Genomic DNA, 24,193 nt, shown 5'->3' on the forward strand with positions numbered 1-24,193 from the left:
AATAGTGCTCTACATTCCCGCACACACCGCACGAACGACGCGGCAGAGACGATGCGAGACCAGTGTTGTTCATCCACGCTGGGGTACGAGCCGAACCCGTGCGAATCCGGTGTAGCAGAGTGGGGTGAGGTTTCTTTAGTTTCTTCGTCACACACGGCTGCTTGAATGGACCCCACAGGGATCTGAAATCGCTCAGCACAGTTTCTTCGAAGAAGGTCTTGACATTTTGAGGGACTTTACTTGAGGGATTCACAGACAACGCTTCATAGGCTAGGCTGTCCGGACACTCCCTCGTTGGCTGAGATACATATATGCGCAAGGGGACTCGTTAGAAGCCTATAGAAAAGCCTCTGCTGTGTAGATTGTGCATCACGCGCAAAGAACTAAGAGACAGCACTTCAGAGGGGAGTCCACTCTCTTGCCTTTGAAGGGCAGATTTTGGATCTGTCATATGCCACCACGCTGAGCCGGACAAGACATATGGCCGCCTCTACAGCAACGCTGTCAGCAGTTGCGGAAGACACGACTCGAATAAGAAAGATAGACCAGGCAGTGTTCAAAGATTAAACATGAAATGCCAATGTGCTATAGGCGAATACAACTCAATGACGAAGCGGCTTTTCGCCGTTAAAGAACCCTCTTCCAACCTATGGAGTCGGCGGATTCTCATGAGCCTGCTAGCGTGACAATGCAGGGAGTGGTAGATAAAAGGGGATAGTCCCCTCCCTCCATGCTCCGGGACAGTGCCCTCTCTGCATTGTCAATCTAGCATTTGGCCGGTCGCCCTTGGCTGGAATGAGGTCATTTGACGGGAAACGCCGCTTCGTTGTTGAGTTGTATCCGCGTATAGCCACGCTAACGTTGTCCTCAGAACCATCGGTGAAAACTTGGAGGTGGTTAGAATAATCTGTTTCCAAATGCTCCACTACGGGCAAATGCGTTTCCGCCAAAGCCGTACTCAGCTCAACGAAACGCGAGGAATGTCAACTTGCAGTGGAGGCCCTCACGGCTTCGTTTCCGAAAGGTAAGACCTAGGCCACTAGCTAAGTGGTTTACACAGTGGCTCATGAAGAACTTGAGTGTTCCCGGCTACCCGCGGAACTCTAAGGGCTCTCCCTATATTCTTTGAGTGCACAATTTCTAGACGTTAAAACTGCGATACAAAGATGGGGAAATTAAAGGCACTTGGCACATTACGCGGCTCATCCCCAGGGCTTCGTGAAGTCTGACCATGGGCCAGGTTATAAACCACCTCGCGTGCGCGCGCGCGTGTGTGTGTGTGTGTGTTGAAGTGAAGGAGCGTACGCCCTTGAACTCTGCCACAAACAAAATTACTGCAAGACTAGCCTTTCGAGTTAATGAACGTATTGCAGACCGCGTAATGTAGATGCAGCGCCTGCACATTACCACAAGGCCACGTAGCTTATAGAGTCTCAGGGCTTCTATTTCGAAATTAGTAGCTGTAGACAGGCGCACTCTGCGCACAGAGAAGGGACGCAAGCAAGTGACGTCATCGGGAGGCGTCTGGAGGCAGAGGCAGCGACTGCATCCCGGCCACTGGAAGGGCGCCGACTCGTCAGAACCAGCCGGTGTCCCTCTTCGCGTAGTATTTCTTGTAGCTGGTGTAGGCGAAGTGCATGGCGTGCACCCCACCCGTCAAGAACCCGATGATCTGCGCCCAACAAAAACTTCACTGTCAGAATTTGTTTATTTATTTATTTCAGGTTCTCATGGCCATGAGGGCACTAGAGAGGGAAGTGAGCAGTTACAAAATAGTGAACGAGAACAATGCTCAGAAAACTGCTTATTTGCAATAATAAAACTAAAGCATGTACATGAAATTTTGTGGCAAGAATGTACTGGATTACCGGGTAAAGAAAATGCAGACTATACACTGTTTTCGCGGACAGGAGGCAAATAGCCTTTATCCGGCCAGTGCCTCCGAGAAAGAAACGGCCTCTGCACTCCTCCTGTGACGTCACGCGCATTGCCCGGTTGCCAAGGTACGGCGACCGTCGCTATTTGGGCCTTGTGGTCTAAATACATGGGAGAATATGGTCAACAGGACAAGGTGAATGACGTCAGTGGAGGAGTGCAGGGCCTTTTCTATCTCGGAGGAACTGATTAGGTGCGCACAGCTCCTCCTCCTCTCCTTCTCCTTCTCCTCCTCTCTGGTATGTGCGGTCATCGCGACATGAAAGAGTTAGGGTAATCCCCCAAAGTGAAGAAGATTTGTAATGAGAGAGTAAATTCGCTCAAGCAATTTGAATGCGCTCTCGCCAAACCACGTTCTAGCCATCCCGAACAGCTCAATTGGTCGATCGACTGGCCCGGTGTGGCGGTGGTCCCGGGTTCGAACCCCGGGCCAGGATGAATTTTTCTTAAACTACGAAGTTTCTGTGGAAGGTGTATAGGTTTTCTATGCAGCCGTATGGCTGCGTTTGTGTGGATGCTTATGAGTATTTACTCCATCATTAGAATAGCTATCAGTATGCTACGCAGGCGTTTGGGCCACGAAGTAGCTGCAAAGTGTTTTGAGTCAATATGTCGCTATGAATCGAGATGCAAGGTCCTCCGGCTACCACTCTGTTCTTGTCGGCTGAAGCAACATCGACGCATGAGGAAAAAAAATTAGGTACAGAACCACGCGAACTGCGTCGTCAGCCGCGGCATGTGTGTGGGTGCAAGATGTTGCAGCTGCACCTCTTTCCATTGGATAAAAAATACTATCGGCATCTTTGCATAGCAAGCGTGCACCGCAGCGGTGGCGTATTGGTTTTAGCACCCGCCTTACATACGGGAGGTGCGGGGTTCGATCCCCAGTACCGCCGGGTACCCCTCTGTGTTACAATGGGTACAAGCTTTCCCCTGGAGTATAGTGCACTACTTCATTCGGGCGAAATGCTTGCGAAATAGATCTTTGCGGCGCTTTGAGTCGACGAAAACACCTTGTTCTGTGGGCGCCCTTTGGTCCCAGATGCCCTTGCGTCATGAAAATCCATCACCGTCATGTGTTGCACGCGTCAACGGAAAACGTTTCGGCCCACTGGCGGCAGATGCTGCGTACGTTGGTGGCGAACGGACGGTCACAAACCAAGTACCGATGCTAAAGCTGGCCTAAGAGTGGAAAGAAATGTCGGCAGCAAAAGTTACGCAGTGCCGGTTGAAGGAAAAATAAGTTCAGTGCAGTCACGTAAGACAATAGCTTGAAATTTATTAAGGTATGAGAGGATATGCATGCTCCACCTGCTGGTACTAACGCTGCCAGGCGATTTGGTTGCGAGTCAGTGTTTTACAGTTTGCTGCTGATAGTATGTGTTCATGTGACTATGCGTCAAAGACAAGAGAAGGAGGGGAAATGAGGTGCTCGTTATGACATAGGCATGAAGGAAGCCAATCGACACCGATACCAAAGAAACAATAGGGAGATGCAGATTTTTAACATCCGCTACTGATGAATCGGAAATTGACAGCGTAATTATTGTATGGCTCAATGATGACTGATAAGAAAGTAGAAGAACAACAACCACTAGCCGCCGCTGTGATGCGAAACCACGACCTCCCAATGACGCGTCCGGTGCGCTACCAACTGTGCTACGGCGGTAAATATCCACTTAACTTAAGGGGGTATTTATGTTGCGTGTAAGCTAACCTTGAGTGCTCACCAGGGCCAGCCTCGCTCATAGTGACTTACGTAGTACGGCCTGTATTACCGCAAATGTGACGTGGAACGTGAAAAAGAAACATTTCGCTATGTCATTACCCAACAATTGTGGACAAAATCATTTTTATGAATGTTTGAGAACACATTTTTGTTCATATAATGTAAAATCTCACTATAGCAAGCAATATTCCCGCAGATAACCGGACGGAAGTGTTGCATTTTTTTATATATTACGTTTTTGCTATTGTCAAAAGCGTTCCCCATTGGTTTTCTATGGCAGCCATAACTGCTCGATGCGATTGATGGAAACATCTAAAAGAAAGAATTTCACGCATATCAAAAGAATTGACCATTGCCTTCAATATTTCCATAAGAGTATCGTACAATGTTCTAATTTTCATAATTTTTGTCCGAGAATGTCGGACATGCTTGGCTTCATGTGTACCTACTACGTGACAGCGAATTAATCCCCGAAACATGCGAACGGTCGAACATAAGGTGCGTTAGAAAATAACCATGCATGCAGATAAAAATTGCTCCCATTAAACTCGGCAGGAAAGTGTGGTGAGAACTGCCTACGTGCCGAGAGAAAAAAGAGAGCTCAATGCACAAACGGGTGGGCCTTGTTTCGTTTAGTGCATGCCAAGGCATTGCGTTCGTGAACTCTTGCAGGAATTATTTCCATGCGTTTTTTCATCACTTTCAAATTCCGCCGCACTATTGAGCTCAAGAAAGCATTGGACTAGAGCTCACTTGCCCCACCTCGTCGCTTATACATTTGAAAAGGACACAGTTGTATCCCCTGCTGGAAGTCAGACCTTGAGTGTCGTAATTGCTTCTACCATGTTTTCCGTTATTCGGCGCGCAATTGATTCGTGGCCGTAAGGCCTTCAATTCGTATTGTGATAACACGGTGGAAACTTCTATTGTCACATATCCGCGTCGGAATTCACGAAACGAACGGATCTCTGTGACTATTCCAAATGTATTCTGATTGTGTCCACGATGGGCCTATTCGACATATGTGCAACAACATCGCACTTAAAACAGTCAAGAAATAACTATTTTCGCCAGCTTTCAGCAATCCTAAATCGTACATCATCACCATCATATAAGCTTAATTGTACGTCCACTGCAGAACCAATGTATCTCGCAAATCGCTTTAATTAACCCTGCCTTACGGCCGTTGGGGCCGCCATGTGCTCCGTCAGCTGCACTCCACCGCCGCTTTGCACCATGTACGTCACACGAAAACCGGTATTCAGATTTTTATTACTATATACGTCAGCCAACGGCAGAGTGTGGAAGTTTCTGCGGCACCATCATCCACCCAAGTTCAGGCAATCAACTATTTCACCGAACGGCTTCACTGCTGCTTTAAAATTCTTTTACCTCAGCCGGGAACGTTTAAAACATGAAAAATGAATACGGAAGCTCCGAAATATCGACTTAAGCCACCCGTGACCTGTTGCGTTCGCGCATGGCGATGGGGACTGGCCTATAGACACGACATGGCAGCACCTTCCAAAGATAGTGGCGCTCTTAATAAAGCCGCCTATGTACTATAAATATTATGCAGAACGCATTTAAAATTTGAGCGTGCGAAGAAAACTATGCAAGGTGGTATTACAAGGTTAAGATTATTCAGAAGCTGTTATAAAAGCGGTTATAATATAAATAATTTACAGTACAGTAAGCAAGAACAACCTACAAGTTGTATTACCGCAGTAGATCCATCCAATTCTAGTTGTGTTTTTTTCCCCTTTAGAATGATTCGCAACACATCAGAAAACATCAGAAAGCCACGTGGATTGCACCAGCAAGAGGTAAATAAGTCATCATTGAATTTTTTTTCCCATACTGTTTCGGTTTCAACAGCCAGGACTTCCGCGACGTACAAGACGCGTTCAGGTCACATGAGGCATATAAAAACTGCAATATGGTCGCTGCTTTCTGCGGCTTATTTCACATCAATTTTACGCAAACCAACTGAAGAAATAGAATGACAAAAAATGAACAAGCAGAGATTATATCGCAGTATTTGCACGCCTCACGGGACCTGAGAGCATCTTGTATCTCACAGCCGCTGTTCGGCTTTTGAAACAAAAACCGGAACGATACGAGAAAAAAATCAATTATAAATTATTCAGCTGCCGTAGGTGAATTTCTACATCGTGTCTCATGCATACCATTGTTCAGCGCATAACTCCAAAGAAAAATTTGCACGTGAAAACTTCGTGTCTAAATCTTTCACAGCAGCAAGAATAAGACAGCTAAGTGTGAAATCGGCGTCGCCTTATATGATTACACCGTGAAGAAAATAAAAGTTGCGCATTCTAATTAACTACAAAATGAACTCGAAATCGTTTTTTGCTGTTAGTAGTAAGTAAAGCTGTCGATGATGTCCTGGGGTTGACAGATGCGAAGCAAGCAGTAATGCTGGTCGACTTTGTCCGGGTAATCAAACACCGGTGGTAATGTAAATAGGTCGGGTACGAACAGGACTTTTTTTTTAGACCTGTGTTCGAATGATAAATATTAAAAAAAGGGCTCAGTCGTGACAAATCGTCCTACGTACCTAAAAGGATGATAATTGTAAGGTATGATTCATGAGCGTTCTGCTTGTGGAACGATTATTATTACAAAGAATGAAGCGAACGGTGTAATTTTGCGTTGTTTCAACTGCGCCTATCAACTCGTTAATTAGACAGTCCACTATTGAAAATGTATACTCTACCTTAGTACGAATCAAAAATTAATAAGGTATATTAGTTGGTACCATAATATATGAAAATTTTAACTCTCCCTGAATGCGATCGGAGTTCGTGAAAATGTGGTCAATATGATCTATTCAACTGAGGCTTGGGGTAAGCGCAATACAAAGGTGCTTACTCGATGTGAATGGTTGTAATGACGCATTGATAATACAATAGAATGGTAGATTTATGACTTTACGACGTGATAACCGCACTACTTAGCACTTAGTAGCATCCGACATGATGTGCCGTTTATAACACCCGCAAGAGATTTCGTCGAGGTCTGGTTGTAGCAATGCAGTAATATTGTCAATGTCAAGCGAAATATGTGGTCTATAGTCTTTAATGTCAATTCATTTAATCCGAACATCTGGCTTATCTAATCCGGCAATTCGTAACTGTAAGCATTAAGTTTAGGAAGGGCCTGCGATTAATATGTACCAGCGATGACGGAAAAATATGGTATTGGTTTTATGGGGGTTTAACGTCCCAAAGCGACTCAGGCTATGAGGGACGCCGTAGTGAAGGGCTCCAGAAATTTCGACCACCTGGGGTTCTTTAACGTGCACTGGAATCGCACAGTACACGCGCCTCTAGAATTTCGCCTCCATCGAAATTCAACCGCCGCGGCTGGAATCGAACCCACGTCTTTCGGGTCAGTAGCCGAGCACTGTAACCACTGAGCCACCGCGGCGGCCTGACGGAAAAATATATTTGAATGTGACTGAAGTAATAGCGCTAAAATACCCCGGTGCCCAAGTGGTTCGCTCGGGTTTGAAACTGACACAGAGACAGCCTGTGCCACGGCCCATGTACAGCCTTGGTCAGAAGTCTTCGGGCCGCATGATTCCGTACTGAACCCTTCAGTGGAGCCCCTACGGCAACCCTGAAAACCAAAACGTCCCAAAAGGTGAAGACGAGGGTCCTTCTCACTCCAGATAGGCTTAGAGCTTAGGGGATGCCACAAGCTGCTTACAGCAAAAACTAAGAACAAATCATGTGGTCCGAAGGTTTTTGGTTGAGTGTGTACAAGGGCTAAAGAAATCTTCTCAACATCAAAAAGAAATGCGTTGCTAAGATGAGGAGAAACAAAGTGACAAAATGTGCCTCTTTTCTCTGGGGGTTGAAGGGGGTTTGATAGCAATGGATGCTAAAAAGGCACATTTTATCTCGCTTAAGTTGAATCTTCGGCAAACCCGAGTGCATGAGGCTCGGCTTGAAGCAGAGTTCACTCTGGACAAAAAAAAAAACTAGCAGTGGTTTATCGCTTGGTAAACCTAGTGATACGACAGAAAGTTCTGTTGAGCATGGTTAAGCATGGTTTGGCGCTGGAGTCCGCCCGGCGCGCCCCCAATCTATGGCGAGACTGAGCGACCGAGCGCCAGCGAAGCAGTTGTTACACCCCCGCTAGTCACGTGGTACAGCAGCGGCGAGGATCCGAGCGAACGCAGCTGCGCGCCTCTTGCGCGACGTCACTTGCCACAGCTCCGCTCCGCCGGCTCAAGGTCAAACGCGCACCGAACTTGACCTTGAGAGTTGGAGTGCGAAGAGTAGAGCTTTCGCTTTAAAGAAGGAACCACGCTAAAAGCATTGGCATCGGTGCCTATGGTTGAAGCGTTGTGTAGTCAGTATGTACTCACAGGCTGCACCGCCACCTGGTGGCTGTCTCGCACAATATACAGCGAGCTGACAAGGTAGCAGGCGGCACCGGTTCCTTGAAAGACGATGTACTGAGAGTGGGTCGTGGGGGAGAGACAGCAAAACATGCACTGAGCCCGTGTACGTGGACGCGTACTCCGCTCGTATACAAGCACCTGAGTGCTGTTTTAATGGCTACGATCGGGTTTACGTTAAAGGGCAGTTCTCTGGGTTAAAATACGCGCTTGCTGGTTTGAAGAGGCTGTTCGAGGCACACTTTTGTTTCCTTTCAACCCCAGGCCACGTTGCGCGTGACAACATGTGGAGGCACCATAATGAGGGAAGGAAGAGCCCTGTCTTCACAATATAAAGCATCGCCTATTTAGTTTCAGTCGCAGTACGATTGTCCGAACCCCGTAGAGTATCTGTTACGGGTCCAATTAAACTTATTTTGGAAATGTGGCGGAGAGTTTGAAGGATGCTTCAATCCCGCCACCGGTTGGCCCGGTATTGCACTGCCTCCGGAATCGGCCCTGTCTTTAGCGCGTCTTTACTATCATGTCTTTCTATCCCATCTTTCAACTCCCCTACTATCTGCACGTGGTAGCGATTGTGGCTCGGCTTGAGCCAGTGGGCAGGCCTGTGCACTTTCCTTTTCTTTCTTCCTGGCAACAACTTCTCTTTCCCTTTCAGTCGCAGTCTCCATACGTTCACACATGTGTAAGCTTCGGCACTTTAAAACTCCACAAGCCAATACCTGCTTATATGCTCACTTCCTGCAGTAATGAAATAGTGGACACCCGAACCGCACCGTAAGGAAAGAGAGGAAGGTGGGAGTGAAAGAAGAAAGAGGTGGCCGTAGTGGAGGGCTCCGGAATATTTTCCACCACCTGGGGATCTTTAACGTGCACTGACGTCGCACAGCACACGGCCGCCTTTGCGTTTCGCCTCTATAGAAACGTGGCCACCGCGGTCGGGTTCGGACCCGGGTACTCCGTATAAGTAGCCTGACTAGCGCCGTGATCACTAAGCCACCGCGGCGGGTTGGGCAACATACCAGGCCTCATTTAGGGAGGGCTCTAGAGGATTGCTTACTCCTTTTTTGCTCCCTTATTAAGCAGTTTGTGTATATAGTGCAGTTCATTCATCGCGGGATATGCTCAGAATAAGGCTGCGTGGCGTCGTTCTTATGCCGGTCTCAAACTCACTGCGCCCCTTCCTTACGATACAGTCATTCGTGATTTCAAGGCGATCGCGTTAGTTTCGACCAAAAAGGACCATTAATTTTTTTTAACGTGACGGCAGCTTAATATGCGATAAAATAATTCCCTTGAGCCTTCTTGCGGAAGTAAACGCAACTGTGCACATTCGCATATGAATACCCGGCGGAAGAGCGACGGGATTCGCAGCCGCGATTTCACTCGCTACTCCCGCCTAAAAACATTAAATGTGAACCTACCATTAATCCAAGCATGTGAGACCAACTAGGCAATATTTGAGGGTATTTTTTTTTTCAAAATGTGCCAAATCCACCAATGGACAGGAACAGAGGCCAACGCGTTTTTTTTTTTTATTCGAAGAAACGCATCGGAACGTCTTACGCGATATACTTTAAAATGCCAGTTTTATGAATAATTTAATTTTGATACTTTTTCAGGGGAAATATATCTGGGTGAACTTACAATTACAGGGGAACTTCATCAAAATTCGGTGTCTGGGTTGGTTCTTTCGAGGAAAAAAACTCTTTTGACGCTTAATGTCGGCACTGCCGACTTTACCACTAACATTGGCTTCGCCCACGGTGCATTCACGCGTGAAAATTGATATTGAAAATTGGTTTTGGGGAAAGGGAGCGGTGCAGTATCTGTCTCACACATCCGTGGACACCTGAACTGCGCCGTGAGGGAAGGAATAAAGGAGGGACTAAGAGAAAAAAAGGAAGAAAGAGGTGCCATGCGTGTGAATAACTTGTGTGTATAGATTTTTGTTGCTGCTGGATAATGAAGTTCACAAGAGCAAGGTGTCGGCTAGTGTGTATACTGCATACCTAGAACAACAGCGCCGGGAAGAAGACGACGGACGGAGGTAAAGACAGACACAGCTGAAGTATACCACAAAACGACTCGAACTTACATTTAGGACCCGCAGCGGTGACTTAGTGACTTTAGAGTTCGGCTACGCACCCCAAGGTCGCAGGCTCGAATCCCTGCCTCTGCGGCCGCGTTTTGCTGGAGGTGAAATACAAAACGCCTGTCTGCTGTGCGATGTAAGCGCCCGTCACAGAACTTTGGGGCGGTGTAAATTAATCCGGATCCGTGCATTACGGCGTCCCTCACAGCCCATGTCTCGCTTCGTAACGATAAATCCTGCTATTTACGATATAAATTTTCTTAACACTCAGAAACATTTGCAACAGAGTGCGCGAAACCCCCTAGGCATGTGAAATGAACGCAGAACACTGCTTTCTAGGATGGGCACCTCCGCGCTTAACGTGAGCGTTGGTTCCGAAGGGCGCCCGTTTTCGGTTTCTTAAAGTGTGCTTTAAATGAGTTGAAATAAGCTGAACTGATTGCACAGTGGCTTCGTCCCACCGAAGTGAGTCAGAACGGGCATAAATGAGACCTTGAACTTTGTGCAGATCCATATAGAGGACAATTGAGGATCGACAAATATACGTTAATTTTTCTTCAAGGAGCGTGAAATTTCTTTTTGCGTCATTCAGGCACGTTCCTCCCCCAAATAAAAAAAATGAGCCGACGTTGAGGCAGCGATCGAATGTCGAGGTCGACGGTTCGAATCTTTGCCCCCAGCTAGACTCTAAATGAACTAGCAAATTTATGCTGCACGAGACGTCAGATCGTACGCCCCCACACTGTACACACCGACAAGCGATTGAGCCGCAGTTTTATGAAGATTCGTAAAGACGTGGAATTGGGGGTACATAGGTTGCCGGTTCGAATACCTGCCGCGAGCTAGGCACTGCCTAAACAAATAAGTTTATGCTGTACGAAACTTTCAACCGTATGTCACCATCCGAAACATTCTGCGGCGAACATTCCGGCCACAAATATTACACCAATGTTGGGACTAAGTGGCCTGACTTTGACGCTTGCTAGACAGGGATCGACATACCGGATCCACTTTCAAGTGGATTTTTTTAAATAATAATAATTGGTTTTTTTGGGGGGGAAAGGAAATGGCGCAGTATCTGTCTCATATATCGTTGGACACCTGAACCGCGCCGTAAGGGAAGGGATAAAGGAGCTAGGGAGCGAAAGAAGAAAGGAAGAAAAGGTGCCGTAGTGGAGGGCTCCGGAATAATTTTGACCACCTGGGGATCTTTAACGTGCACTGACCTCGCACAGCACACGGGCGCCTTAGCGTTTTTCCTCCATAAAAACGCAGCCACCGCGGTCGGGTTCGAACCCGGGAAGGATTTTTTTTTAATTTCCATTTTCGGAACATCGTCTTGTAGAAAAAGCACGTGGAATAATTTTCCTTTACTTCGCTTTAATTCGTAACCGAAGGGACTATACCGGATCGAGATAGTTTGCCTGCATGTTGTTGTTCCCGGGCATTACGCTGCCGCCTGTTAACACTTTATTCTATGCAACCACCTCGGTTACCGTGGGAACCACTGGGTTACGATTTGCGTTATAACAATAACGCTGAGACCCGAAACGCGAGTAGTAGAGCTGAAGGCTCTTAAAAACGAATTGAATACCTTCCTCCCACTGGGCAGCAATTCGTACTCACGTAGAACAGGCGCGGCAGGTAGTAGGCCGATGTGGCGCTCATCATGCAGGACAGCATCATGTAGACGCCGTTGAAGCCGAACGTGCAGGCCGTGCCGGCCAGGAAGCGCACCGCCTTCGAGTCCCTCTTGCCGGTGGTCATCAACACGTACAGGGCGACGCCGCCCACCTGGCGCAGCCATACGGCGGAAGAAACGAGCAAAGAGATCAGCACGTTCAGCCCAGCAGCAATAAACAAATTATCAATTGTATTTCCTGAACTTCGTCCACTAAAGTCGTCATACCCAACAATTCTGGACAGAAGCACTTATGAGCGGGAAATCGTTTATAAACGCGATTTTTTCATATGATGTAAGATTTCACTACAAGAATGAAGATATCCGCAGATCACCCGACCGCAGTCTTGCATTTTGTTTTCTATTAACGTGTTTGATACCGTGAAAAGCGCTCCTTCCCCATTGGCTTTCTACGCCAGTCTTAACTGTTCGATGCGCTAGATGGAAACATTTGATAAGAAAGATATTGCAATGCATCAATAGAATGGACAGTTCACCTCAATAATTCTATAACACTATGTTATAATTTTATAGTTTTCATTTTTTTTCCCAGGATGTTCGACATGGGTAGGGCTAATGCGGTTTTTTCCGCTCAAAATTGCTGCTTCCCAGGGGTGCAACCTCCCTCTTTAATCCACCCGGACTATTGGCTGACCGCCTTAAGAGGTCAGGCGAGGCCCGTTTCGTCAAAGTGCAGGATGCAAGGCTCACTATCTCCATGAGGTTCATAAGGCCGTTAGGCCTCTCTAGGTAGTCGTGGAATCCAATGCTGAACACAGGCCTCCTCCTGATTCCGAGTGCAGGCGGCTGCCAGGTGACGAAATCTGGAGAAGAAATACGCGACGCTATAGGTGAAAACACCGTTACGCGGCAGTACCTGTCCTGGGAGCTGCGTTATTTTGTTTTCTCTTTTATCTTTCTTTCCTGACGCCACCTGTAGGGCTTTGTGCAATAATAATCTGCACCAAAACAATGCATTCTATATTCCTGAATGCAATTAACTGCCATAGTTAAAACATACTGAGTTTTGCGTCGCCAAGTTACATCCAGTTGTGAGATACGCCAGCTCAGACAACGACGCCCTGTTAACTTCGACAAGTGTGGGTTCTCTAATGTGCAAACCAATTCCAACGCACGTAAGTATACTACAGCCCAGATGTTGCTTCTTGTGCTGATATGGCGCCATTTGCAAAAAATTACACATCAACAAGTGACCATCACCAGTGACGTCATCAACGGCCATGTAGCCCATTAATGGCAGTAGATCATAGGACCCATTCAAGCCTTTACACACAGGCTTAGCTGCCTCAATTACATAGCATCAGTTGAAAGGCTTCGGGCCACGTGGTTTGGTTTGAGCGATACAGTGGAGTTCTTCAGCACCCCTAAGGAATAAATGTCGTAAAATGTAAAGACGAGGCCCTTTGTCACCCTGCAGGTATTTAATTGTAGCGTCAGGGGTACCATAGAATCCGCATGGCACAGATGAGAATCAACCATGAGGCATCAAGACTTCCGGCCAAAGGGTGTATTACATGACTCGCATGACCCCCTTGCACAACATGAACCCCTTTAGAGCTGGTGCCTAAACAAGTCACTTTACGTGAACACTGCTGTTGTGGACGAGCACCTCTGCCCAAAACCGAATTAGTCCTAACACAGTGAGCAGCGGAGCTCCCCATAGCCTCGGAACCAAATGGCAGGTGCTCTCGTGAGGGCTTGTCTCGAGGAGAGCGTGATATCCCTAATGAAAACACCACACGTCCCAGGGATGTTCCACAAACTTCGCATTATACTGTCAGCCAAGGCACCTCATATGCCTATGATGTATATGCGACAACTAGATGCGACAACTTGAGTCCATGGGTTGCAACGAGTTTCCTCCTTATGCAGCCTGTTTACTGAGCACAGTGCGAAAGCGCGGTTATAGTCATCAGTCCATGTGCTTGCAGTGGGGCGCAAAGCATCGTTGGAGCGTCTGTGACATAAAAGACTCGATTTTAAAACTCTTTCTGACAAAGGGCATTTGCATTTTCGTGCTTGGAGTTCTACTCGATCGGTCATGCCAGATATCCATAGGGTGTGCCTACTACGTACCTTTCACCGGAACACAGCTTCCGTCGTCGCAAGAAGTCCTACGTACCTTTCCACAAAGTGAGTCGCGAAATATTTATACCGTCTCATGGACGTGAATGACTGGTATAGGGAGCAGTGCAGCAATGCAACACCCGGCGAGATTTTAACAAAATTGCTACAGAATGTGTCATGACTTAGGGAGAATAAGCGTAGCTCACGCCTGTAAGCGTTTTTCTTCAGCTTAGTGACAGCGTACCCAACTCACGCTCTCTTTCCATTAGACCATTTCCTCGCGGGCACCAGTTTGAAGGCTGTAACAGTATATAATTTGTGGTAAATACGACAGTTCCAAACTGTTCCACAAGGCGGCAGTAACTTATGTATTCGCCGCATGCGCCGCTCAGCACGGAGAAAGAAAAAAAGGCCAAACGCTGTAGAGCACCCACGCCTGTTCCTCGCGAGGGTTCACATTTATCGGTTGGTAAAGCGGCATTGCGCCCGCGTTTCGCTTGTCTTCGTCACAAACCACAGATGTCTACGAAAAGGAGCCAGGTAAAGGCCGTACCTGGATCAGCAAAATCGGCAAATTCGGTGAAGTTAGCCATCGCTCCGCCCTAGCCGTAGAAGGCAACCTCTTCTTCTTCTTCTTGTTCTCCTTAGTAAGCATGGGAACCTCTTCACTTCTGCTTCTTCTTCTGACAACTCTGAAAAACCCACGCGAGCGCGAAAAGATTCACTCGTTTATGTGCAATCTCATTCAAGATTCCTTCGACCCTTATCGAAAATTATATCATCTTCATCTTTAAAAAAAACAGCGCGAGGAAAAGGGCCCGATGTAGAAGAAATAAAATGCCCAATAGGGCGTTCACTTCCCTCATTTGTCATACTCTTCACAACCCAACTCGGTCCGCGCTCGTCCTGTTGTCTCTGTCTCGTCCACTCCTTTTGCGATGTTTTTAAAGATGAACCCACACCAAATAGCCCAAATGTCTACTCAGTGTATCATCTTCCCTCCATATTTGCCCCACTAACGCTGACGTCGTTCATACGGGGCGTAAAATACAGTTCATCTGAATCAAAACACCATCGTTTTTTTTCCTCCAATCCGCCACTGCAGCGAGTCATGGAGCCGTTCCTTTTCAACTCCATTTTCGTCTGCGCAGCGCACACGGGTATCACTGGAACGCTGACAGTTTTCGAATAAATAAATACAAAGTGTTGGTGCCTTTACTGGAACCGACGTGCCTTAAGATGAACACGTGCCATGTCTTAAATTAGTGCATATGCCGTGATACATTTTAACGTAGTGTGTCATGCATAGACGAAACGGTAGGAGCAAATCGCATGCTGTTCCGAAAAAAAAAAACAGACCAACCGAGCACATACAGACACTGAAACGAGCAAAAAACTGAGGTTAAAGAAGTAATCTGTGGAAGAAAGATGTAAATGGAAGCGACCTATCTGCAACCTGATTAAAAGGGTAGCCTCAGTAATCTTGCAGTGGCATATCTCACTCCACGATGCACACAGACAGACCGTTGAGAAACTGCGCAAAAAATTCAACAAGACAGGCGCATGTGTTGCACGCAGACTATTACACCTGCCTCGAAGAGCAGACGGATAGGTTTCCACGCTAATGTAAGTACGCGCAGAAATGATTGATTGCAGTGTAAAAAACAATTGTTCAGCTCACGTCCAACAATCTCGGACAAAAATTTTGAAAATTGTAAAATTGTAAGATAGTGTTCTGGAAAAATTGAAGGCAATGTTCCATTTGGTTGATCACTTCTTGTTACTCAAAGGAAGTCAGTGTCACCGCCCTCAAGCAGACCCTCCGTCCCTCAACACTAGAATCGCGCCGTGTCGTTTCCCGCCTATGTTTACTTCATACATTTTATCATAACACAAGATCACGACAGCCGCTATTAACCGTCCCACTACGAACGTCCTCCCGGCTCAGTCACGGTGACCCGAAATAGCACGCAGCAGTGGCCACACGTCTGCTTACAACAACTCATTATTTCCCAACGCAGTAGCACTCTGCAATTCACTGTCTAACGACTTTGCTTCATGCACTGATCAGTGATCGCTAACAACTCCACGAGAAAATAAAAATTCATCTCGTATTGATTTTGATCGCTTCTGCGCACTTTGTAGCGAATATTATTTAATATGTCTTTGAAGAGTGGTGTATCGCCTGCTGTTGAACCGTGACATGAATACAGCCACAGCTATGTTTGTAAGTTTAATTTTGTTTTATGCATGTTCACATCACTTTCACCGTTGCAAACCAATATGTCCCCCCTTATGTAATGCCTTCGGGCCTTAAAGAAAACAGTAAATAAAATTTAATGAAATTCTTCTAATATGCAGCAATTTCTTTCTTTCAAGGTGTGTCCATCGAACGCATCCAACATTTAAGACGACCACAGAAAACCAATGGGGAACGCTTTTGACGATAGCAAAAAGTTCATAGAAAAATATGCAAGACTTATGTCGGGTGATCTGCGGATATGTTAGTTGTTACAGTGAAATTTTACATTATATGAAAAAAGAAACGCGTTCATAAACGGTTTACTACTCAAATATGCTTACGTCCAAAATTGTTGGGTATGACGCATCACGTTTTATGGCATGTGTTCAAAGCAACGATAACATCTCCGTAAAAAATCCGCCTCACTGGGTTTTTGAACAACAAAAGTTGAGAAATGTCGACCCCGAGAAGTAATTTATTTTCAACCCAACAGTTCGAGACCAACTCGGTCTCTTCTTCAGGGGTGACTGAAATTCGAACCAGGAGCAGCAGGGATCGGCCTTCGCTTTCCCTTTGTTAACACGTGGCGAAGTCCATAAACGCAGGCGGAGGGGACTGCTGGATGTCTTAATCATGCACTGGCTCTTAAAGACTCTTTTGGGGGGAAAAAGAAAAAGAACTGTATTAGAGAGCTGAGTACATGAAGTGTCCTTACAGGACGGTCTACGACTCTCTTCACCCATAGCCGATGTTTGTAAAATGTCTTCCTCCTCTCCCCGTCGGCGCCAGCCTCTACCGCTCAGGTCGTCGAGTGCCGGAGCCATCTCTATTTCACAGCGGACGTGCCACTTAAGGCCGTGCGGTGTTAATGTGGCGTCTCGGTTTTTTTCCCTTCATGTAAGGGGATACTGTTCGCGTTCCACTTCTGAATGGCGCCGCGATGTATGGCTGGGCTTCAATCCCGTGACTAGGAGGGGGGGGGGGGGGGGGGGTCGAGGAATATAGCCGAGCGAGTGGCTTTTTCGAACTGTTCCTTTACATCCAGTGCGGTCTGAACACGATTATTTTCATTTCTTTTTAACCTGCCAACACCACTTTACGTTCCTTTACAGGGAGCGGTCCTGGAGTCCTATTCACCGTCGCCTTTGTCATTGATCAGAGGGGAATAAAGAGTTAGAGGAGAGAATGGGGAGGGAAGGCGTGACGAAGGGAGGGACAACAAGTGAGGAGGAAAGCAGATGTGGATACGGAAGAGGCGTGCCGAGGGCAGAGGATGCAAGTGGTAGGGAGTTGTTTTATCGCAGAAAACAAGGCGACGTAAGAACATGCGGTGCCCAAGAAATGTAAATCTTAAATTGTGAACCGAACGACTTAGAATACGCAAATGAATACCGCACATTGCATGTTTCCTCAACTGCAAATGGCATTACAGAGCAGACCAGTGGGCACGTTAATTCTAGTCGTATTCATGCTCGACTTTCCTAGATATTCAGCAACTAGAGCTATCTGTTGGCTGCCAGATGCGAGCACCGCGTAATTTCACGCAGATATTTTGAACAAGTAATATTAAAAAAAATAGAGAGTCCCGAGAAATTCTGCTAGAATATCGTGATTATCATGCATGCCAGGCCCTTCCTCCTTGCTGCAATCCTCAACCTATGAACTGCTGCCTGCGTTCACGCCAAGTATTTCCGATGGCCAAATAAAATTATTGGAATTCACCGAGAATTCGAAATATCGTAATTTTGAGGCCCCGCCGCGGTGGCTCAGTGGTCAGGGCGCTCGACTACTGATCCGGAGTTCCCGGGTTCGAACCCGACCGCGGCAGCTGCGTTTTTATGGAGGAAAAACGCCAAGGCGCCCGTGTGCTGTGCGATGTCAGTGCACGTTAAAGATCCCCAGGTGGTCGAAATTATTCCGGAGCCCTCCACTACGGCACCTCTTCTTCCTTTCTTCTTTCACTCCCTCCTTTATCCATTCCCTTACGGCGCGGTTCAGGTGTCCAACGATATATGAGACAGATACTGCGCCATTTCCTTTCCCCCAAAAACCAATTATTATTATTATTATTTTGAGCATTCAGTGCCATGTAGTACGTAGTGTGCAAGCTAGAAGTGTGTGTCCAGGTTTCCTGGGCTTGCGCATAGAATTCGCACGCGACATAGGAATTTTGGTGCATGGAAATAAATTCAAGGTGCTGTAAATTATTCTGCTAGTGTCCTCCATGGTAGACATCATAACCACACTTCCCACTAAAGGCACACACTTCCCACTAAAGTGAAAATATTAATTTACAATGCATTTATATTGCCACATATAACTTATTGTCTCATGGTCTGGGGGAAAACCACCAAGCAAAATAAAATGAAAATTCTAATTGCCCCAAAACAAGCAATTAGATTAATAGCTAATGTGCCGTAGTGTATTCATACGTGTACTTACTTTGCAAGGGTTTAATATCATGACAATCTCAGAGTTATTCCCATTCAAGTTAATATATATGTACAAAAACGCTGCTTCCACTAATAATGAGTTCCTTTTATCACGTTTCAACCTGACTCGTTCGATTCCATTCTACAATACACGGAACAAAATGTCAAGGTGCGTACCTTTCTGCCGCAGTACACACGGTAAGCAGTCACTGACATATAGTTTGTCCCATTACCTCAATATTCTGCAAAAGAACAACGTAATACTTGAAGAGACTTCACACGGCGTAAATGAGTGACTTATTCCTATGTTTGAATGTACATAGCTCGTGATCAGGACTTATATATATATATATATATATATATATATATATATATATATATATATAGTTTTGTGTAACCTCCTTCATTTTACTTGCATTTTATCTCGGGTGATTGCAAATGTTTCCTGTATATAGAAATATGAAGTAGTTTTTGTGAAATAACGTCCAATGATACTAGAGGCGTACCTTCATGCAAATGTCAGATGTAGATACTTTATGGCTGTATTTCTTTTGTGTTTGTGAGTGCGCTCTTCCACTGTTGTTGTCATCAGCTGCTGGGCTATGCACCCCGGCAGAGGGCGCAGGGTGGCTCTCAAGCTGCAACAACGCAGCTTTTTGCCTTGCGTCCTCTCTCCTCTGTTGCTGATGTAACCTTGAGAGAGTTAATAATATATATATATATATATATATATATATATATATATATATATATATATATATATATATATATATATATATATATATATATATATATATATATATATATATATATATATATAGAGAGAGAGAGAGAGAGAGAGAGAGAGAGAGATCATATCAATTCTAATAGTTAACTTCTAACCATTGCAGACAGGCACAGCAATAGTTGTGTCAGTTTTTAGAGTTTCGAAAACGCGATTACCCTCGCCACTGTGGCTCAATACATTTGGGCCGTTAACCGCGCATTTCGAAAACCGCGCGAAATCGGAGAGCGCAGCTTGACGTCCATCGAGTAGCGTCGCTCCATGGCGCACATGCATCTCGCATTCCCTGCCCCGCCCGCGTGGTGCTCGTCACTCCTCGTCACCTTTACTAGTTAGCAAGACAAGGCTTCTCCTTGTGACGTCCGCCAACACTTGTATTACTATGCCGCAAGAAGGTTCTATTTAACTAAAGAAAGCTTTTAAAAGATTAGTGGCGGGCTTCCCTAAAAAACCGGTTCCTGGTATGTACCACGACCCCACAGCGTTCAAACAGGATCTGAGATGTTTCAAAATTTGACTCTATGTTTACGCTAATGCAGTGCGCAATTCAGCGTGAGCGCGTGCAGAGTTTCAATAGACGGTGTGCGTAGGGCTACTGTATACGTACCTATAGAATAGTGCGTTTTTTTCTTCCTTACATCGCTCGCACCTCTACTGGCTAAACGCGATCGTATGATTGAAAAACATCCATGTATTGCTGAGAAGCCAAATCCTTTGCATCGTTTAGCACTAGCCCGTTGCTGACAGTTCATTCGTGCACTTAATGTTATCGTGCTCTGCGGCATTTTATTCTGCCCGTGTGCACATGCTCGCTAAAAACGATCAATAACGCGCAATTTTGTCACAGGTGATCGCTAGTTGCAAAAAAAGAAAACTTTTGTCAATTGTGGCGTTTACAACAGATGGCGCCACCCATCGACATGGCGAGTATTTCGTTCGTAACTCATTGAGGTAGGCCTTGGTGAAGTCGACGCGTTACTAGCAAGCTGTGTCCATAAATGCAGCAGTAATCTGCATAGAATCAAGCAAGTTTGGAAGCCAGAATCAAGCGGATTGACCGTGCACTCGCTCTTATCACTGCAACAAGTCCGCCTCTTGCATGCAAGAGTTGCGGCTTTCCCTCAGAAGGTGGATGCTTGGGGGAGCAATATGGCACATACGCGCAGCCACCGTGCCCGCAACTCCACATATGCGGATATGCAAAGTGCTTAGTGCCATCTCTTAGCGTTTTGACAACTAGGCCCGTCATGCTGGTCCGGTCGAGAAAACGAAACCGCCGGCCTGACGTTGGGTAAACACTGCTGCACATCGTGGGAAAGGTGAATGCACCATACCGCCACGCCATGCACTCTGCCAGGATATTAGGATGCGTGCGGAAACCCTCGGCTTCTCGATTACTCCTTTTTTTTTAATACTCTGCCCGAACATATTAATAACACCACATCCATGGCGAGGTATCCTGTGGAAGCACGTCGACCCCTTTACAGCTTTCTTTCGCTGCGCTCATCAGTCACAAAGTCGCACATATGATATGTTATTAAATTACGGTATGGACCAGACTATTTGTTGTCTCTGACCAGAAAAGGAGCCAATCGCGTTCATTTAGTAACTCTCAGCCAGCGCATGATCAATAGGACGTAAACATCTCGACACACACTTGAACGACGAATTAGATGTGGCAAATTATTTCCTACCTGCGTAAGCGGTGTTGCTTAATTTGCCGGTAAATTGTGACCATGCACATTCAATGCGTCTCCATCTGCAAACCTACATCGGTCGAGCCGTGACGTATGCTAAATTGCATTCCAAGAACCATGCGCCGGTTAGCGCGTAGTTCTCTATGGGCTCCGTGCGATGCAGTTTGGCGCGCGCGAGTGGCGCCACCTGGTTAACAGCGGTGGCGAAAGGCGGACGCAGCCAACGTAGCTCTCTGGTTCAGTTTGCAGTGCGCGAGGCGAGCGGTGAGGTGTTTCGTCCGAAGGCGAGAACAAATTTGGATAATTATGGGTGCTCTACTTACTGCTGTGTTTACTCAATGTCATAACAGCTATAAAAACACTGCAGTCAAAGTACCGAATATATTTAAACGCTTTTCTTGGACATCGTGCATGCTCGCTCATGCACTGAGGGTATGCTGGAAATGAGTGCACTGTGGAATTAAATTCATGGTAGTGAACTGGGAAATGGTTTACATTGACTGGGGTGTTTCGAACGTGACATCATTGGTAGGAGCTGCTTTATGTCTTTATGTAGAGTGAAGGAATGCGTTCAGTCAGTCACAGGAAATGGCCTACGGTGAAGTTCTTGGAGCTAGCATCTGAAGTTTAAGTCTTCGTTTGTTATGCTCATCTGTGGTTCAGCGTGTCAATTTTGTTTCTAGTTTTTTTTTTCGTGCGTGTGTGTATGCAGTGGGAGCGACGTCGTACTTTTGAGAGTGCTTATGTCGTTTTTCACATTGTTTCACCTAAGCTTTTGTGTATTTATTTGCATCATTTTATTTCCTTCAGTGGTTTAAAATTTTGTATCCTTATTTGTTGCATTTATCAGATCTCAAATCCTGTTCTAGACGAATAAAAAGAAAAATAAAGAGTGGTTCAAATTTCTCTATATATTTCTTGGATTTCACAACATCACTAAACCCTTAATTTCGGGAATTAATCTTTTTATTTTAATTAGGTTTATCGTCCCAATGCAACGAAGACTATAAGGGGCGCCATAGTAGGAGGTTCCAGATAATTGCAACCACTTGGAGTTCTTTAACGTGCACTGACATCGCGCAGTACGCGCGGCTCTAGAATTTTGCCTTCACCGAAATGCGACCGCCGCAACCAGGATCGAACACGAGTCATTTGGGTCAGCAGCTAAGCACCATAACCGCCGAACCACCGCGGCGGCCTTTCTATAGTTAAGTATTTACCAAAAGAGAAATACGACCAAAACAATTCATGTAATTGGTGCCTTCATGAAATTCCTGAAATGAAACTGCTCTAACTGTGGAAGATACTTACCAAGAAACCCATCGTCTTTTTGTATGCTTAGAGCTATGCTCCTCTGAGGGAAATATATAAAGTAAAGCAGGGTCAATCGTGCAGGATGTAGAGCACTATCATCTGATATTTATGTGTAGTAAGTTTGCGTTTTTCGCATTTCTAGCCGACCATTCACGTAGTCGATGTCACAGTGGATGTAAATTACATAGCTGGTTTCATTATTTGGGTCAGAGCCTTGTTTCTCAAACTGTAAAGGTACTTAATTAATCTCAATGAGCTCAACTGCGCTGCCAGATATTGCAGTGCCGTCGGGACTGCTACACAATCATGGTTGCTCGGAATCGGTGATCAGCCCAAAAACGAAATGCAGCAGTAGTGGCGTCAAGGCTTTCAATGCGTTGAAATCCGCAGAGAAGAATGCGTTGACTTAGAATGGCATCGCGGTCACTGCGCGTCTGCTATGCGGCCGGGCTGGCGCTAACGCATTGGGCATGGAGGAAGGCGCAGGGCCACCACGGCCAGTCTCGAGGGGGGCGCGCGCGCTCTCCCATCGAGAGACCATCCGTGACTGAGCGTCCGGTAAACGCGGCGAGTGCCACGAGGCGGCGCTAGCGATGTGGTCGCTGCTGGCGCCAACGTGTTCAGGTTTTGAGACTCTCCCCTGTTTAGTTATTTTTCAAAGTGATAGCAATGCTATTGACAGTGCAATTATCGGACGGTTCAAGACACTGTTTTCCGCTAATTTTGTGCGAGCGCCGGCATGTTATGCGCATTACTGCAAAACTTGTAATGTAAATACTCTGTGTAAAAATCAAATTTTTTACTTCAGGCTTCCTACACTCGACATCCACGTGATGCAAGTTCAAAAACTGTGTGCTGTTTTTTTTTTGTCAAGTGCGCTTTACATGACAGCAGGGAATGTCGCTACAACATCGCAAGTAGGAAATAAAAAAAATCTGCTTCTTTGCTTGTACCCGCCACGGTGGCTGAGTGCTTAAAACGCACTTCTACTGCGCCGGAGTACCAGGGTTCGAAACCGACCGCGGCTGCCGCGTTTCGATGAAAGCGGAACGCAAAAGGCACCCGTGCGCTGTGCGATGTCATTGCATTTGAAAGATCCCCTGATGATCGAAATTATTCCGGCGTCCTCCACTACGGTACCTCTTTCTTCCTTTCTTCTCTCACTCTCTCCTTTATCCGTTCCCTTACGGCGCTATTCCGGTGTTTGTCGAGACATGTGAGACAGTTAACGCGTCATTTCCTTTCCTCAAGTACCAATTTTCAATTTTTCCTCTTTCCTTGCAATGCTGCAAACAATAAACGCTTCGTTTCCTATTGCTAATATTGGCTGTTAACTTTGCAATATCTGCTACACACGTCTTCCAAGTTGTTTAAAATGTGGCGCTAACTAAAAAAACTGCGCCGGGCTCTGTAACGGTGGTGTTGATAATCGCGGATGTGCATCACACATTATATACTTAAAGGGACGGCATTAAGCGGCATGCCATGTGTCGTGTATGATTACACTGCGCCAAGCAGCGCAGATCATCATCATCATCAGCCTGACTACACCCACTGCAGGGCAAATGCCTCTCCCATGTGCCTCCAATTAACCCTGTCATTTGCCAGCTGCGGACCGTATCCCCACAACCTCTTAATCTCATCCACCCACCTAACCTTCTGCCGCCCCCGGCTACGCTTACTTTCTCTTAGAATCCACTCCGTTACCCTTAAGGACCTGCGGTTATCTTGACTTCGCATTACATGCCAAGCCCAAGCCCATTTCTT

At 46.2% G+C, this 24,193-nt stretch overlaps 1 protein-coding gene across 1 annotated transcript; it reads right to left on the reverse strand.

Annotated features, from left to right (window-relative positions):
* Positions 1-1,445: 1,445 nt before the first annotated feature.
* Positions 1,446-14,550, reverse strand: LOC144134222 (uncharacterized). The gene is made up of 5 exons (XM_077667182.1): positions 14,511-14,550; positions 12,581-12,693; positions 11,815-11,982; positions 8,061-8,150; positions 1,446-1,672 (listed from the first exon to the last, which is right to left on the reverse strand). Exons 1-5 carry the CDS (start codon positions 14,548-14,550, stop codon positions 1,577-1,579), a joined length of 507 nt encoding a protein of 168 aa, XP_077523308.1. The 3' UTR covers positions 1,446-1,576.
* Positions 14,551-24,193: the final 9,643 nt, after the last annotated feature.

The sequence above is a fragment of the Amblyomma americanum genome, chromosome 5 (assembly GCF_052857255.1).
Source record: "Amblyomma americanum isolate KBUSLIRL-KWMA chromosome 5, ASM5285725v1, whole genome shotgun sequence".
NCBI lineage: Eukaryota > Metazoa > Arthropoda > Arachnida > Ixodida > Ixodidae > Amblyomma > Amblyomma americanum.

Bases quoted from the DNA above. Each gene is read 5' to 3' on its own strand.
- LOC144134222 (XM_077667182.1), bottom strand. From the start codon at position 14,550: ATGGCTAACTTCACCGAATTTGCCGATTTTGCTGATCCAG. The intron at 11,983-12,580 runs GTGAGCCTTGCA...TGGCTGCGCCAG, and splicing joins TTATGAACCTCATGGAGATA to GTGGGCGGCGTCGCCCTGTA. The intron at 8,151-11,814 runs GTGAGTACGAAT...ACCCACTCTCAG, and splicing joins ACCTGCCGCGCCTGTTCTAC to TACATCGTCTTTCAAGGAAC.